This window comes from Mustelus asterias, chromosome 15 (assembly GCF_964213995.1).
Source record: "Mustelus asterias chromosome 15, sMusAst1.hap1.1, whole genome shotgun sequence".
Taxonomy (NCBI): domain Eukaryota; kingdom Metazoa; phylum Chordata; class Chondrichthyes; order Carcharhiniformes; family Triakidae; genus Mustelus; species Mustelus asterias.
In genome coordinates, this window is record NC_135815.1 from 98,754,551 (window position 1) to 98,771,640 (window position 17,090).

Below are 17,090 nucleotides of genomic sequence, written 5' to 3' on the forward strand. Positions count from 1 at the left end.
TGGCCATGCGCTAGAGATTTTCCCAAGCGAATCACTCCAAATTGGGCTGTATACAGATTTTCTTGAAATAAATGATTGGCCTGACCAAGTCTGATTGTTTGGAATACCAGCAACCTCTGATAATTATTTTTTTGCCAGTTTAACTGGTACCGTCGCCCCACAGGATATGGTGTGGTTTAGAGTTTTCAAAAAAAAATGTTTTTCTTTGGAGTTTTAAAAATAACTTTGCTTTCCAGATAAGCCTGAAGAAAGGGAAATGCTTAGCCAGCCTTGTACCCAAACGGAAGAAATGGAAATGGACAACTCTCAAGTTCAGTCAGAGGGTAAGAGGTTATTTACACTCTAACAAGAGAACAACTCGAGTATGTTTCACAAACCAAGCGGAGAATGCTGGAAAAATGCAGCAAGTTTGGCAGCATCTATTGGGAGAAGAAGCAGAGTTAGTGTCTCGAAACGATTTGAATCATCTTCAGAACTGAAGAGGGGAAACGTGTTGGATATTGTGCTGCAGCTGGGAGTGATTGCAAGAAAGATGTAGCAAACGGGGCGGCACGGTGGCACAGTGGTTAGCACTGCTGCCTCACAGTGCCAGGGACCCGGGTTCAATTCCCGCCTTGGGTCACTGTCTGTGTGGAGTCTGCACGTTCTTCCTGTGTCTACGTGGATTTCTTCCGGGTGCTCCGGTTTCCTCCCACAGTTCAAAAGACATGCGGGTTAGGTGGATTGGCCATACTAAATTGCCCCTTAGTGTCAGGGAGACTAGGTAGGGTAAATGCTTGGGGCTTGGGGGATCGGGCCTGGAGGGATTGTGGTCAGTGCAGACTTGATGGGCCGAATGGCCTCCTTCTGCACTGTATGATTCGATGCTTCTATGAACAAGGGACAGATGACCCATTGTGAGGGAGGGAAGAGAGGGTTTGTATTGAGATAAAAATGTGTGGGGTATAGGAAAGGGGTTACAATGGAAGAGAAAGGTCACAGTCTGAAGTTGTGCTGAGGGATGTAATGTGTCTAATGTTTTGATTCAGATTCCAGCATCCGCAGTATTTTACTTATTTTAGAGCATTTTTCAACCCAATTCCACACACAATTGCTGCACCTCTTTCCATCTTCGTGAACTTGGCCAACTATTTACAGTGCTCATTCAGAAGCATCATCCATATCATAGAATCCCTACAGAGCAGAAGGAAGCCATTCGGCCCATCAAGTCTTGATTTGATTTGATTTATTATTGTCACATGTATCAGTATACAGTGAAAAGTATTGTTTCTTGCGCGCTACACAGATAAAGCATACTGTTCATAGAGAAAGAAAGGAGAGAGTGCAGAATGTAGTGTTACAGTTATAGCTAGGGTGTAGAGAAAGATCAACTTAATGCAAGGTAGGTCCATTCAAAAGTCTGATGGCAGCAGGGAAGAAGCTGTTTTTGAGTCGAGCTAGGGTAAATACAAGGGGTCATGGGGATAGGGGCTGGGTGGGATTGTGGTCGGTGCAGACTCAATGGACCAAAGGGCCTCCTTCTGCACTATAGGAATTCTATGATTTTAGGATTTTATGAGTCGGTTGGTACGTGACCTCAGACTTTTGTATCTTTTTCCCTACAGAAGAAGGTGGAAGAGAGAATGTCCACGGTGCGTGGGGTCCATAATTATGCTGGTTGCTTTTCTGAGGTAGTAGGAAGTGCAGACAGAGTCAATGGATGGGAGGCTGGTTTGCATGATGGATTGGGCTACATTTACAACCTTTTGTAGTTTCTTGCGGTCTTGGGCGTCGGAGGAGCCATACCAAGCTGTGATACAGCCAGAAAGAATGCTTTCTATGGTGCACCTGTAAAGGTTGGTGAGAGTCGTAGCTGACATGCCAAATTTCCTTAGTCTTCTGAAAAAGTAGAGGCGCTGGTAGGCTTTCTTAACCAGAGTGTTGGCATGGGGGGACCAGGACAGGTTGTTGATGATCTGGACACCTAAAAACTTGAGGCTCTCGACCCTTTTTTACTTGGTCCCCATTGATGTAGACAGGGGCATGTTCTCCTTTACGCTTCCTGAAGTCGATGACAAGCTCCTTCATTTTGTTGACATTAAGGGAGAGATGATTGTCATCGCACCAGTTCACCAGATTCTTTATCTCATTCCTGTACTCCATCTTGTCATTGTTTAAGATCCGACCCATTACGGTGGAGTCTACACTGACACCAATCCCACCCAGGCCCTATCCCCGTAACCCCACGTATTTACCCTGCTAATCCCCCTGATACTAAGGGGCAATTTAGCATGGCCAATCCACCTAACCAGCACGTCTTTCAGACTGTGGGAGGAAACCGGAGCACCCGGAGGAAACCCACGCAGACACAGGGAGAACGTGCAGACCCCACACAGACAGTCACCCGAGGCCGGAATCGAACTCGGGTCCCTGGCGCTGTGAGGCAGCAGTGCTAACCACTGTGGCACATTATCACAAGAGGTGCAGCATTTTCCACAGAACTGGGAGAATCAGCAATCACGTGCTGGCTGGGAGCAATGCTGAGTTTATTTATTTATTTGTTTATTAGTATCACAAGTAGGCTTACATTAACACTGCAATGAAGTCACTGTGAAAATCCCCTAGTCGCCACACTCCGGCGCCTGTTCGGATACACTGAGGGAGAATTTAGCACGGTCAATGCACCTCAGCAGGACGTCTTTCAGACTGTGGGAGGAAACCGGAGCATCCGGAGGAAACCCACGCAGACACGGGGAGAACATGCAAACTCCGCACAGACAGTGACCCAAGCCGGGAATCGAACCCGGGTCCCGGCTTTGGCCACTGTCTGTGCAGAGTTTGCACAGAGAGGCAGAGGTGCTAAGCTCACTGTGGATAAAGAATTGTTTCTGTGCTACACCCAAAGAATGGATGAAATACAAACCGATTCCATTCCCCAGTGTGTCCAACTAACTCTCGCCAGATGTGGCCCACCACAAGTGTCAGGTCAAGCCCACCCTGTAGATTGAGTTTGTCACCCCACCCTCGAGTCTCTGTTAGTTTGATTTGACTTCCTCAGGACAATCCAATGTATTTGGACACATCAGTGCAAACCATCGGGAGAATTTTAAGCGCAGGTTACACCCAGTGCCAGGCACGTTTTTGCAATCTTTAATGTCAGTTTAAAACGACATCGTGCTGAAAACCACCCGAGCTCCCATATCCGAATAACGAGCAGGACATGTTTCTGCCATTTATGACAGAAGGCTGTTCACATTAAGTTTGTTTTTAAAGGCTCACAGCTGTGAGTTAGCATAATTAGAAATGTCTTTACATGTGAATAAATATTTTAAGATGCAGCCTCAAATTGCAGGCAGGAATATTTTTTAATACCAAGGAAGACAATTTATTAATTTATGCCACCCACTTTCACTGATTCATGGAAGATTTTATGTTTGTGATTATGTGAGTGAGTTTGGGGAGAAACTTGAACCTTAACTTGCATTTAGGAACAACAGGGCAATATGGGCGGTGTGGTGGCACAGTGGTTAGCACTGCTACCTCACAGCACCAGGGACCCAGGTTCGATTCCGGCCTCGGGTGGCTGTCTGTGCGGAGTCTGCGCGTTCTCCCCGTGTCTGCGTGGGTTTCCTCCCACAGTCCAAAGACGTGCTGGTTAGGTGGATTGGCCATGCTAAATTGCCCCTTCGTGTCAGGGGGATTAGCAGGGTAAGTATGTGGGGTTACAGGGATAGGGTCTGGGTGGAATTGTGGTCGGTGCAGACTTGATGGGCCGAATGGCCTTCTTCTGCACTGTTGGGATTCTATGGATTCAAAGCTCAAATGTGCACCTTGCCATCATTGCCTGTCGTAAGCTCACTGAATCGCACATCAGTCTGTGGGCAGTGCGCATAATTTCTCCAAAGAAATTTTTGGATTGATTTGAGAGGATTCTATGATTCCTGATTGCATTCCAAGCAGCAACTCTACATATCCATCCCCAATACAGCTGTATTCCTTCATTCAAATCATGGATGTACATGGATGCTGTTTTAGGGTGGCACAGTGGTTAGCACTGCTGCTTCACAGCACCAGGGACTTAGTTTCGATTCCCGGCTTGGCTTACTGTCTGTGTGGAGTTTACACATTCTCCCTGTGTCTGTGTGGCTTTCCTCCGGGTACTCCAGTTTCCTCCCACAGTCTGAAAGAGGTGCGGGTTCGGTGCATTGACCCGAACAGGCGCTGGAGTGTGGCCACTAGGGGATTTTCACAGGAACTTCATTGCAGTGTTAATGTAAGCCTTACTTGTGACTAATAAATAATCTTTATTTTATTTACTTTACTTGTGCTTTTAAATTGGCCCAAGTGCTATGAGGATTAACAGGATAAATATGTGGGGTTACAGGGATAGGGCCTGGGTGGGATTGTGGTCGGTGCAGACTCGATGGGCTGAATGGCCTCCTTCTGCACTGTAGGGATTCTATGATTCCGGATTGCGTTCCAAGCAGCAACTCCACATCCCCATTACAGCTGTATTCCTTCACTCAAGTTATGGATATACATGGACGCTGTTTTAAATGGAAATAGCCCCTCGAGTGAGTGCAATCGAAGACTGTCCCTCGCTAGAGTCTGGCAGCCACTTCAAACCCTGTGAAGGTCAAACAATGCGGAGGCCTTCAAGCCATCGTGAAACTGGCTTTGCTGCCGGATTTCTCACCCCCTCTCCCTCCTGCTGCCACACGCTGCGGGCTGAAAATCACCTCCCTCGTGGCTGAGACTGTGCAGCAATTTATTCCAACATCCAAATCCACCGGAACTGTGCAGAGGCAAAAAGATTAATTTCACCCTCATTTGTCTGGCACAAGGGGCAGTTTCAAAGTTATTGTTCTGCTGTAAAGCTGCAGAATTCTGTCTCTGGCTTGCAAGCCTCTTATTGTTAAGAGGATTGTTTGACTGATTCAAGTCTTTTCTGTCTCTGAAACACGGTTAATCAGCAGACAGTAAGGTTGGCTGTGCAAGTCAACAGGATGGAGGATTATTTTAGCGTGCACATAACCCTGAGATCTCTTTTCTCACCTGTTAACTCGAATCACTGCTTGGCGGAATATAAAATTAATACATCCAAATATGAAGAACTTCAGGCCTTACTCAATGTACGATTTGTGAAAAATATAGAGGGAGTAAAGGTAGAAAAAGACCCAGTGCCAAAAGGAGATGGACTTGATGGAAAAGTAGTGGGTGGAATAGATGCGAGTTCAATTTTAAAGTTTGTTTATTACTGTCACAAGTTAACATTGCAATGAAGTTACTGTGAAAATCCCCTATTCGCCACACTCCGGCGCCTGTTCAGGTACACTGAGGGAGAATTTAGCATGGCCAATGCACCCTAACCAGCATGTCCTTCGGACTGTGGTAGGAAACCGGAGCACCCGACGGAAACGCACGCAGACACGGGGAGAAGGTGCAGACTCCGCACAGTAACCCAAGCCGGGAATCGAACCCAGGTCCCTGGCACTGTGAGGCAGCAGTGCTAACCACAGTGCCATCGTGCTTGCTGCCTGTTGAGTCCATGTCCATTGAAAACACCCATCCCAACATGACATAAAAGCAAAATACTGCAGATGCTGGAAATCAGTAATAAAAGCAGAAAATGCTGGGAAAACTCAGCAGGTCTGGCAGCGCCTCCGGAGAGAAAAACAGAGTTAACAGAGTCCGTGTGACTGGTCTACTGAACTGCTGACATCATGTCTGGCTTAGATCTGAACTAATGTTCACCCGATCATTCGTGTTCCTATCAGTCATCACGAGGGATGCATTGTTCTAACAGTTTTCTACAAAGACCAGTAACTCCACCCTGAGGTTGTATTGAGATGTTTATGTATTGGTGTACAATGCTTACAGAAAAAATCTCTATCAGTAACGCACAGGAATCTGATGAGAGTTCCCGCCATGGGCCTGAGGAATCAAAGAGTGTGAGGTCAGGAATGAAACAATTTGAAATACCAGCCAAATATATTCCATATTTTACCAGGAGGCAATGAAATGGTGCAGAGAGTCTGGCTTGAACACAAGTCGCCCCAGTACAAAGCAAAACGACCTGAGATTATTTAGCAGCTCAGTTTTAATTCTTCACACTCCCAATGGGTACAATGGAATAATTTTTTAAAAGTTTTTTTTAAGTTAAAAAGTGTATTTATTAGTGTCATAAGTAGGCTTACATTAACACTGCAATGAAGTTAATATGAAAATCCACTAGTCGCCACACTCCGGCGCCTGTTCAGGTACACTGAGAGAGAATGTAGCATGGCCAATGCACCTAACCAGCACGTCTTTCAGACTGTGGGAGGAAACCAGAGCACCTGGAGGAAACCCCCGGAGACATGGGGAGAACGTGCAGACTCCGCACAGACAGTGACCCAAGCCGGGAATCGAACCCGGGACCCTGGCGCGTGAGGCAGCAGTGCTAACCAGTTTGTCACTGTGCCAACTCTATTGCAGTGGTTTAAAGATCCCCTTACATTTTGCCTTAGCCGTGTGTATTTAATTTTATATTTTTGAAGTATTTGGACAGATTTATCCCTTGCTTTAGCTTCTTTATCCTTTTTCTTCATCCACCATATCTAACAGCTGTGTTAAGAAGGGGACTGTGACTCAGATCACAAACTGGGCAGAGTGAGACTGTCTGTGAGCACATATCAGGCCTGGACGCTGTTCGCTGTGACTCAGTGGGTCGCACTCTCACCTCTGAGTCAAATGTTGGTGGGTTTGAACCCCATTCTGGAGACGTGTGCGCTAAATTGAAGTTGATCCCTCACTGAAGAGGGTGCTGCACTTCCAGAGGTGGGAGTTAAACCACAGCCCCTCCCAAGTGGTTGCAAAATATCCATAGAGCCATAGAATCCCTACAGTGCAGAAAGAGGCCATTCAACCCATTGAGTCTGCACTGACTCGCCGAAAGAGCATCCTACCCAGGCCCTCCTTTCAGCCTGATCCTCGTAACCCATGCATTTAGCAAGGCCAATCCACCTAACCTGCACGCCTTTGGACTGTGGGAGGAAGCCGGAGCACCAAGCGGAAACCCACACAGACATGGGGAGTACGTGCAGACTCTGCACAGACAGTGACCCAAGGCTGGAATTGAACCCGGGTCTCTGGCACTGTGAGGCAGCAGTGCTAACCACTGTGCCACCGTGCCGCCCAGGTGTGCTTTCTGGAGAGAAAGAGAGTTATCCCTCGTCTCCTGTCAATATTTATCCCTCAATGAGTATCACTGAATCGGATCATTTTGCTGTTACTGTGCGTGTGGGATTTTGATGTTCGCAAATTAGCTGCTGCGTTAATTGCCAATCCTGAATTGCCCTTCAACTCCAGAGGACATTTAAGAGTCAACCATTTTGCTGTGGGTCTGGAGACACATGTAGGCCAGACTGGGAAGGACAGATTTCCTTCGCTACAGGACACTAGTGAATCAGATGGGTTTTTACAACAATTGACAATGATTTCATGGTCACCACCAGACTCAGATTTTCAGTGAATTCAAATTTCACGGGATTTGGCGGGATTTGAACCCGGGTCCCCAGAACATTATCCTGGGTCTCCAGATTACCAATCCAGTGACAATACCACCAAGCCATTGCTTCCTCCTCCTCTTTCCCCCCCCCATCCTCCCCCCCCTCCCCAAAATAATTGTTATAGGATTGAAGCATAGAATCCCTACAGTACAGAAGAAGGCCATTCAGCCCACTGACAACAATCCCACTCAGGCCTTATCCCCGTATCCCCATGTCTTTATCCTCCGAATCCCCCTGACACCAGAGGGCAATTTAGCATGGCCAATCAACCTAACTCGCACAACTTTGGAGTGTGGGAGGAAACCGGAGCACCCGGAGGAAACCCACGCAGACACAGGGAGAACTTGCAAACTCCACACAGACAGTGACCCGAGTCCGGAATCAAACCCGGGTCTCTGGCGCTGTGAGGCAGCAGTGCCAACCACTGTGCCACCATGCCGCCATTAAATTGATCAAATAATACATAGACTGTAAATATGATTGTGGATATCAACTGTGCAGCAATCACTCTCGCCCCGTGGGGTCCATCCAGCCATGACCTGTTAGGTGGCCACCTTTGTTCGGCCCAGGAATAGAGTTAGGATGAGGCCCTCCAACCTGCACCACCCTCTCTCGCAGTGTAATCTTAGCGTTTTTATTTTCTTACATGTGGAACTTCAAGACATTTTTCATTTAAACTAGTATCTCTGGGGAGCAACATTAACCAGAGATGTGCCTGTTTATTGTCATTGCTCTCACTGCTCCAAGTCAAGGTCGATTAGAGGGAAGAGATGGATGGCAATTGATGAGTGGAAAAGAGATGCAAACACAGCTCATTATAAGACACAGAATGGTTAATTTCTCCACCAACTAGCCTGCTTCAAATAAGGGTGTCATGGTGCACAGTGGTTAGCATTGCTACCTGACAGCACCAGGGACCTGGGTTCAATTCCTGGCTTGGGTCACCGTGCAGAGTCTCTCCGTTCTCCCCGTGTCTGCATGAGGTTCCGCCGGGTGCTCCAATTTCCTCCCACAGTCCGAAAGACGTGCTGGCTAGGTGCATTGGCCATGCTAAATTCTCCCTCAATGTACCCGAACAGGTGCCAGAGTGTGGCGACTAGGGGATTTTCACAGTAACTTCATTGCAGTGTTAATGTAAGCCTACTTGAGATGCTAATGAATAAAACTTTAATTAGCGTTTTAGCACACAGTTCCGACATTAAAAATGTCTCTAAGCACACGTGTCCCTCCCTTTCCACCTGACGATGGACTGGCAAGTGCTAACTTGTTAATTCACAGTGATATGGAAGAGTGGGGACACAATGGAGGTAATAGTGCGTAGAATTTGTCGTAAACTGGTCCACCCTTTTGTGACTGAGCATGTGGATGGCTGTCTTTCTAGTTTTGGACGTTCTGATGTTTTATGATGTTCTTTTCCACACACACACAAACTGGAGATGAAACATTCTGCAGAATGTAAATATACACTTTGAAGTATTTTGTGACGCTTCATGTCACACTGCAGAGGTTCTGTACTGTTTCAAATAAAGTTGAGCAAAGTAGCTCCAATTAATAGCAAGAGGGCGGAATTCCACTGAGCCCCCTCATCATAGAATTCTACAGGGCAGAAGGAGGCCATTCGGCCCATCAAGCCTGCACCAACAAGAATCCCAGCCAGGCCCAATCCCCTTAACCCCATGTATCTACCCTGCTAGGCCCCAGATACCATCAGGAATTTAGCACGGTCAATCAACCTAACCTGCACATCTTTGGAGTGTGGGAGGAAACTGGAGCACCCGGAGGAAACCCACGCAGACACAGGGAGAACGTGCAAACTCCACACAGACAGTCACCCAAGGCGGGTTCCTGCTGCTATGAGGCAGCAGTGCTAACCACTGTGCCACTGTGCCGCCCAGGAGAATATAGCAGGAGGACTGGAAATCAGTTTCACACCAGCTGGAATTTACACTGGGATCATCCGCTGATGCCCGCCATGGTAGCCTGGAAAACCCTCCCCAGAGGCTGGTGTGGAATTAATTTCCATCCCATGAACGGAATGCGGAAGAAGGCCCTTAAGGCGGGAAAGGACCCTTAAGTGGTCACTTATGGGCCTCAGTAGGGGCATGGGTGGTTTTCCTGTCCAAGATCTGGCCTGCCCCACAGTGAAATTGCACGTGGTTCAGGGGAGGCAGGATACAAGAGGTAGTCCCATCCATGCACCACCCCCCAACCGCCCCCCCTGGGTGGGATTGTGGTAGGTGCAGACTCGATGGGCCGAATGGTCTCCTTCTGCTCTGTGGTGATTCTATGATCCTATGATTATTCATTTATGTGAAATACTCAGAGACATTTTCTGGGTTTGTCAATTTGCCAACTGGTCGCTAGAAATGTGGCCAGACTATCGAAAGTATTCTTCAATCCAAAAGTAAACCTTCTGATTTGCAGTGGTCCCTGAGGGTACTGTTCACCATACATTGCTGTGGTTACCTGTTGGCCAGACCGGTTTATTATAGAATCCCTGCAGTGCAGAAGGAGGCCATTCGACCCATTGAGTCTGCGGCGACCACAATCCCACCCAGGCCCTATTCCCATAACCCCACGTATTTACCCTAGCTAGTCCTCCTGACCTAAGGGGCAATTTAGCATGGCCAGTCAACCTAACCCACACATCTTTGGAGTGTGGGAGGAAATTGGAGCACCCGGCAGAAACCCACACAGACACGGGGAGAATGTGCAAACTCCACACAGACAGTCACCCAAGGCCGGGATCGAATCCGGGTCCCTGGCATTGTGAGGCAGCAGTGCTAACCATTGTGTCGCCCTTTATATAAAACTTCATATTGATGCACTATCAATCAAGCAAAGACTAATTTGTATGCAAAAACAAATAGGCTTTTATTCGCAAAAGACTTGGAGCACACCCATGCTGCTGAGCTGGTTATAGACTGAGGCAGGGGGTTGGGAGCAGTCGCCTTTATACCTGGACCAGGGGGGGAGGAGTCTCAGGCAGGGCCGGCAGGGGCATGCCCAGGCATGTCACACACACACACACACACACACAGGCAATAAGCTAACAGTGGTTTACCACACATATAAAACATGGGGCTAATTTTTAAACTACTCTTGTCCAAAACATGGAACAAATTAAGATGGAACAGTGTTTTATTTTGTTATATGGCACTTTGAAAGTGCATTTATGTACTTTTTAAAAAAACCTTCTTTGTAACAGCTAAATGCCAAGTGCATAGGGCTTGAGGTACTAGCCTTACATTCTGGGATTTAATCGGTTCTCAAGCCATGAGGGCGACACGGTGGCACAATGGTTAGTACTATTGCCTCACACCTCCAGGATCACTGTCTGTGCGGAGTCTGCACCTTCTCCCCATGTCTGCGTGGGTTTCCTCCGGGTGCTCCGGTTTCCTCCCACAGTCCGAAAGACGTGCTGGTTAGGGTGCATTGGCCGTGCTAAATTCTCCCTCAGTGTACCCGAACAGGTGCCGGAGTGTGGCGACCAGGAGATTTTCACAGTCGCTTCATTGCGGTGTTAATGTAAGCCTACTTGTGACACTAATAAATAAACTTTTAACTTTAAAATGTGCAACATTGATGAGTGGCGGTCAACTTGCATTTCTCAGCCAACTTGCACCTTGCTCAGAGAAGGACAAATAGCCAAAACCCTGCATGAGAGCCTCTCAGAGTTTGTGCAGTACAAGTACCAAAGGGGTTTTAGCCCCCAACACATTGTGAAACAGGTGCAGGAGCCTTGCTTTTACATTTAAACCCTGCCCTGTTCCAGCCACTGCGAAAATTAACCTCACAGCTATTCTCAGCGAATGCACTCCAATTTACTTCCCGCTCTACACTGAGGCCAGTTTATTTATAATTTTGTTGAATCCAAATTGCAACCAGCGTTCGTCTGCTTGTGACTCCTTTTGTGACGGATTGCGTTCGGCAGGTTTACACTCTTGTCAAATAAGCGTCAAGAGAATTAAACGCTAACGTGATTGATAGGTGCTTCCTATTTATTTTAAATAGTCGCTCTGGGAGCTGGTATTCCACGCACTGGCTTTCATATGTGTGTGTCCCCCCCCCCCACCTCCCCTCCCCACATGCTGACGGTCTCACTAAACTGATTATTAAAAGAATCCCTGGTACCCAATGCCCGTGGCTCGAGCCTTTCTCTTTGCTTCCATTGTTTGTTCGTCGACATGGCAAGCAGATGGTCAGAGATTTCAGCCTTTTAAAGCTCCGGGGTTTTCCCATCACATCAAGCATGTCTTAGTGTTGTGCAATTAAATTCAGCCTTTCAGACCCTGCAGGGGATTGACTAAAGACCTGAGTGATTTCAATAAAGATTTGCAAAGGGAAATCTTGTAAGGTTACTCAAAGCCACATGAGCGAACAATGTCAGCGAGCGTAGGAGGCCCCCTTTCTTGTTTTTAATCTGGGGAATATTGATGATGAACCCTGTGCCCACTTAGTATATTTGTGTGTGTTTCAGTGGTCGGAGGTATTTAACATGGGGCCACTTCCCTTTAGGCAGGTCACAGGGCACTGCTTAATGGATTCAGAGTGTACAAACCTATCTGAGCACCTCTGGGCAATGAGAAAGCAAATGGAACGGCTGAATTTTTAGGTAATTAGTGAGCTGATTCTCAGAGTAGGATTCTGTACAATTGCAGCTTTGGATGTAAAACTCCCAGGTCCTGAAAATTAATTTAATTTCAGAATTTCAAGTAAGTAAACTCACTCGAAAGCGAAAACGCGATTTAATAAATGGGGGCATGTTAGTCTAAATGCTAACTTGTGGACCGTTTCAATTAAAAGGTAAAGTCTCCAGAGTCCCAGGTAACCACAGGATGGCTGGTGGCGATTTAACCTGGGGGTCACCACACCTCAGGCGAGGAGCAAGGTTGAGAAGGCAGAGATAACCATGGATAACCTCAGCCGGTACAGGAATTGAACCCATGCTGCTGGCTTCGCTCTGCATCACTAACCAGCCATGATGTGGAGATGCCGGCGTTGGACTGGGGTAAACACAGTAAGAAGTTTAACAACACCAGGTTAAAGTCCAACAGGTTTATTTGGTAGCAAAAGCATGGTTTTTGCTACCAAATAAACCTGTTGGACTTTAACCTGGTGTTGTTAAACTTCTTACTAACCAGCCTTCAGCCAACTGAGCTAAACCAACCCCCCCCCCCCTAACTATTTCCAATTGTAGCACTGCCGTTACACACCAGCGGTAGAAATTGTATACAATTTGCCTGTTACTCAGACATAAAACGTGTACTTATTTCTGCACACACAAGGCAGCAGCCACATCCTTAACACTATTTTGTAGCTTCTTTGTATCCCTTTGATGTTCCTAACGCCCCGCTGAAATCAGCTTTTGCCAAGTCTAAATGTACAAGCAAGAGTCCTGCACCTGTTATAGAATCATAGAAACCCTACAGTGCAGAAGGAGGCCATTCGGCCCATCGAGTCTGCACCGACCACAATCCCACCCAGGTCCTACCCTCACATATTTACCCGCTAATCCCTCTAACCTACGCATCTCAGGACTCTAAGGGGCAATTTTTAACCTGGCCAATCAACCTAACCCGCACATCTTTGGACTGTGGGAGGAAACCGGAGCACCCGGAGGAAACCCACGCAGAGACGAGGAGAATGTGCAAACTCCACACAGACAGTGACCCGAGCCGGGAATCGAACCCGGGACCCTGGAGCTGTGAAGCAGCAGTGCTAACCACTGTGCTACCGTGCTGTTCCCCAATTCGAATGGGCAAAAACCCCTTTGGTACTTGTACTGCCCAAATTCTGAGAGGCTTTTATGTTCTATCATGGCCTAACCAGCCAGCAGCCTGAGATTTGCTCTGGAACACAGAAGAACTGCCAAGGTCAGATTTTAAAACCCACCAGAAACCCACCAAGCCTTGCAACTTGGATTTCAATAACACCTTTCCCAAAGTAAAAACTCCCCAAGGGTATCACAGGAGCGGTTATCAAAGAAAATCTGGCAAAGAGCCACATGAGGAAAGATTAAGATACATTACCAAAAACCTGATCAAGGAAATAGGAGCGTCTTGAAGAGGAGAGAGAAGATTAGGGATGAAATTCCAGAGCTTAGGCCCGTAGTCACTGAAGGGATGGCCACCAATGGTGGGTCATATTGGTAAAGGTAAAAGATGGGTGGCACAGTGGTCAGCACTGCTGCCTCACAGCGCCAGAGACCCAGGTTCGATTCCTGCCTTGGGTCACTGTCTGTGCGGAGTCTGCACATTCTCCCCATGTCCGCGTGGGTTTCCTCCGGGTGCTCCAGTTTCCTCCCACAGTCCAAAGATGTGCGTGTTATGGTGGATTGGCCATGCTAAATTGTGCATTAGTGTCAGGGGGATTAGCAGAGTAAATATATGGGGTTACAGGGATAGGGCCTGGGTGGGATTGTGGTCGGTGCAGACGATGGGACGAATGGCCTCCTTCTGCACTGTAGGATTCTATGAGCAACATACAGTGCACACACCTGAGGCCTCACCTGATTGTGTGCATATGCGAATAAGAGTATAAAGGGCAGAATTTTCCCGCCCTGCCCTCCACAGGAATTGGAGCAGGCGGTACGGGAAAATGTGGCGGACCATGCAAAAGTCTGTTGACCTCGGATGGGAATTTCTGGCCTTGAGGCGAGCGGGGCTGGAAAATTCCGCCCAAGAACCAGGAATGGGTCATGTGGCCTCTCGAGCCTGCTCCGCTATTCAATACAATCATGGTGGACTTTCCACCTCCACACAGTTTCGATGTATTCCCTTAGAGTCCAGAAATGTATTGATCCCTAACTTGAATATAATCAATGATTTGATTTGATTTATTGTTGTCACATGTATTGGGATACAGTCAAAAGTATTGTTTCTTGCACGCTGTACAGACCAAGTGTACCGTCCATAGAGTACATAGGGGAAATGGGAAAGAGAGGATGCAGAATATAGTGTTACAGTCATAGCTAGGGTTTAGAGAAAGAGCAGCTTAATATATGGTAGGTCCATTCAAAAATCTGTTGACATCAGGGAAGAAGCAGTTCTTGAGTTGGTTGCTTCAGACTTTTGTATCTTTTTCCTGATGGAAGAAGGTGGAAGAGAGAATTTCCGGGGTGCGTGGGGTCCTTGGTTATGCTGGCTGTTTTGCCGAGGCAGCAGGAAGTGTAGACGGAGTCAATGGATGGGAGGCTGGTTCGACTGAGTATCCACAGCTCCCAGGATTTTAAAAATTCCAACATTCGCCCAAGTGAAAGAATTTCTCCACATTTCAATAGTCCCTTATCCCGAGACTATGACACCCCCTCGTTCTACACTCTCTAGTCAAGGGCAGCAATGGCCTCTCAGCATTCACCCTGTCAAGCTCTCTAAGAATCTTATACGTTTCAGTGAGATCACCTCTCACTCTTTTAAACAGAAAAGAGTATTGGCCAATTCTATTCAATCTCTCCTCTCATCCCTGGACTCAGTCTATGCCTAAGAGGCCAGATATTTGAGATCACCAGTGTGAGAATGTTGCTTCCTGACACATTGACTGCATGCAGGTGAATCAGGTCTACGTTAATAGACTGCCAACTACACCAGAACAAGCAAGGTCGATTTTGTACACATACTCAGCTGAATATATTACCAGGAAGAAACAAAGAACCTGGACTGCTGCTGGCCACCACTCCACCCTCCCCCGCCTTTCCCTGATTTTACTCTTAAACCATAGGGAAAGCTGTCGACCGGTATGATCCGGGGATGGGAAGTGCCACTTAATCAGAAATGCGAGTTAACTAAGATGTAAGGTGAGTTCCAAAGTTCGATCCGATCAGAAAGCTCCAGCGTGATCACATGGGTGTTGGGGTGTCGCAGGAGGTGCAAGAGCAGGCGAATTTAGTGAGCGGCACTGAGGGAACGTGACACTGCGCGAGAGGGGGAGGCCGAGAGCAGAGCGAGGGCAGGCCACATCTCCAATCAATTGTCTTTTCAATGTTCCGACTGAATCTGACTTCATCGCTCTTTCAGGCAGCGCCTTCCAGATGGCAACAACTCGCTGCGTAAACATGTTTCCTGGTGTTGCCTCCAGCTCTTTTTCTCAAGCAGCTGAAGTCTGTGTCCTCCAATTCTGGACTCTTCTGCTACGAGAAACAGTTATGTCAGGTCTGTCATATGGGGAGAGACTAAGTCGGTTAGGATTATATTCACTGGAGTTTAGAAGAGTGAGAGGGGATCTCGTAGAAACTTATAAAATTCTAACAGGGTAGATTCAGAAAGAATGTTCCCAATGGTGAGGGAGTCCAGAACTAGGGGTCATAGTTTGAGGATAAGGGGTAAACCTTTTAGGACAGTGGTTAGCACTACTGCCTCACAGTGCCAGGGACCCGGATTCAATTATGGCCTCAGGTCACTGTCTGTGTTAAGTTTGCACATTGTCCCCGTGACTGCGTGGGTTTCTTCGAGGTGCTCTGGTCTCCTCCCACTGTCTAAAGATGTGCGGGTTAGTTTGATTGGCCATGTTAAATTTCCCATTAGTGTCACAGGATATGTAGATTAGGGGGATTAGCAGGGTAAATACGTGGGGTTACGGGGATAGGGGCTAGGTGGGATTGTTATTGGTACAGGCTTGATGGGCCAAATGGCCTCCTTCTGCACTGTAGGGATTCTATGATTCTAACTCGGGGTCATAGTTTGAGGATAAGGGGTAAACCTTTCAGAACTGAGGTGAGGAGAAATTTCTTCACCCAGAGAGTGGTGAATGTATGGAATTCACTCCCACAGAAAGTAGCTGAGACCAAAATAGGGGTTCTATGATTCTATGAAAACGTTGTGTGACTTCAAGAAGAAAGTGGATATAGCGCTTGGGACTAAAGGGATCAAGAGATATGGGGGGAAGGCGGGATCAGGAGATTGAATTTGATGATCAGCCATGATCAAAATGAATGGTGGAGCAGGCTGGAAGGGCCGAATGGTCTCCTCCTGCTTCTAGTTTTTATGTTTCTCTTTCACTATTCAATCAAGTTGGAATGCCAGTGTTGCCAACCCAAGTATAAATGTACTCATCCCCTAAGTAGATTGAACAAGTAGCATTTAATTTCTGTGTTGGCTTTTTCCCCCTCCTCACCCTCAGTGTTTATATAATTAACATTTACAACGTGTCTGCTATTTCCATTCGGAGTTACTTTATTTCTAAGGATGGCAATTTAAGAGGTTCTTTTGCGAAGAGTGACGAAATAATGAAGCCAATTCCAATGGGCCTATTGATATCTGTCAACTTCTGCAGATAAGTGTAAAGGAGAAAGCCGAGATATTGGACAGCCTTCAGACATTCGGGTGCAAAGTTCAGCTAAACTCAAGAATAAGAATGTACAAAGATCTGGAGAAGGCTGCAAGGCCCTTTGAGCTTGTTCCTATTGCAATAGCTTCAAGGCTGTTCTTTTGCCTCAGTTTCACTTGCACTCTATTTCTTCATCCCCTTAGTGTCCACAATATAAACACAAGCCCTTGTATTCTGTAAAATAATGTTGGAACTACAACACAGAAGCAGGCCATTCAGCCCAGCTGCTCCATACCA

General features: G+C 47.1%; 1 protein-coding gene across 3 annotated transcripts in view; it reads left to right on the top strand.

Moving 5' to 3' along the window:
• The window catches only part of macrod2 (mono-ADP ribosylhydrolase 2), a 937,884-nt gene that overhangs the window by 909,618 nt on the left and 11,176 nt on the right, over positions 1-17,090 (top strand). For all 3 annotated transcript variants that reach the window (XM_078230387.1, XM_078230388.1, XM_078230389.1), the window contains exon 14: positions 237-323. In XM_078230387.1, coding sequence (XP_078086513.1) covers positions 237-323 — 87 coding nt within the window. The remainder of the gene's footprint in view (positions 1-236; positions 324-17,090) is intronic.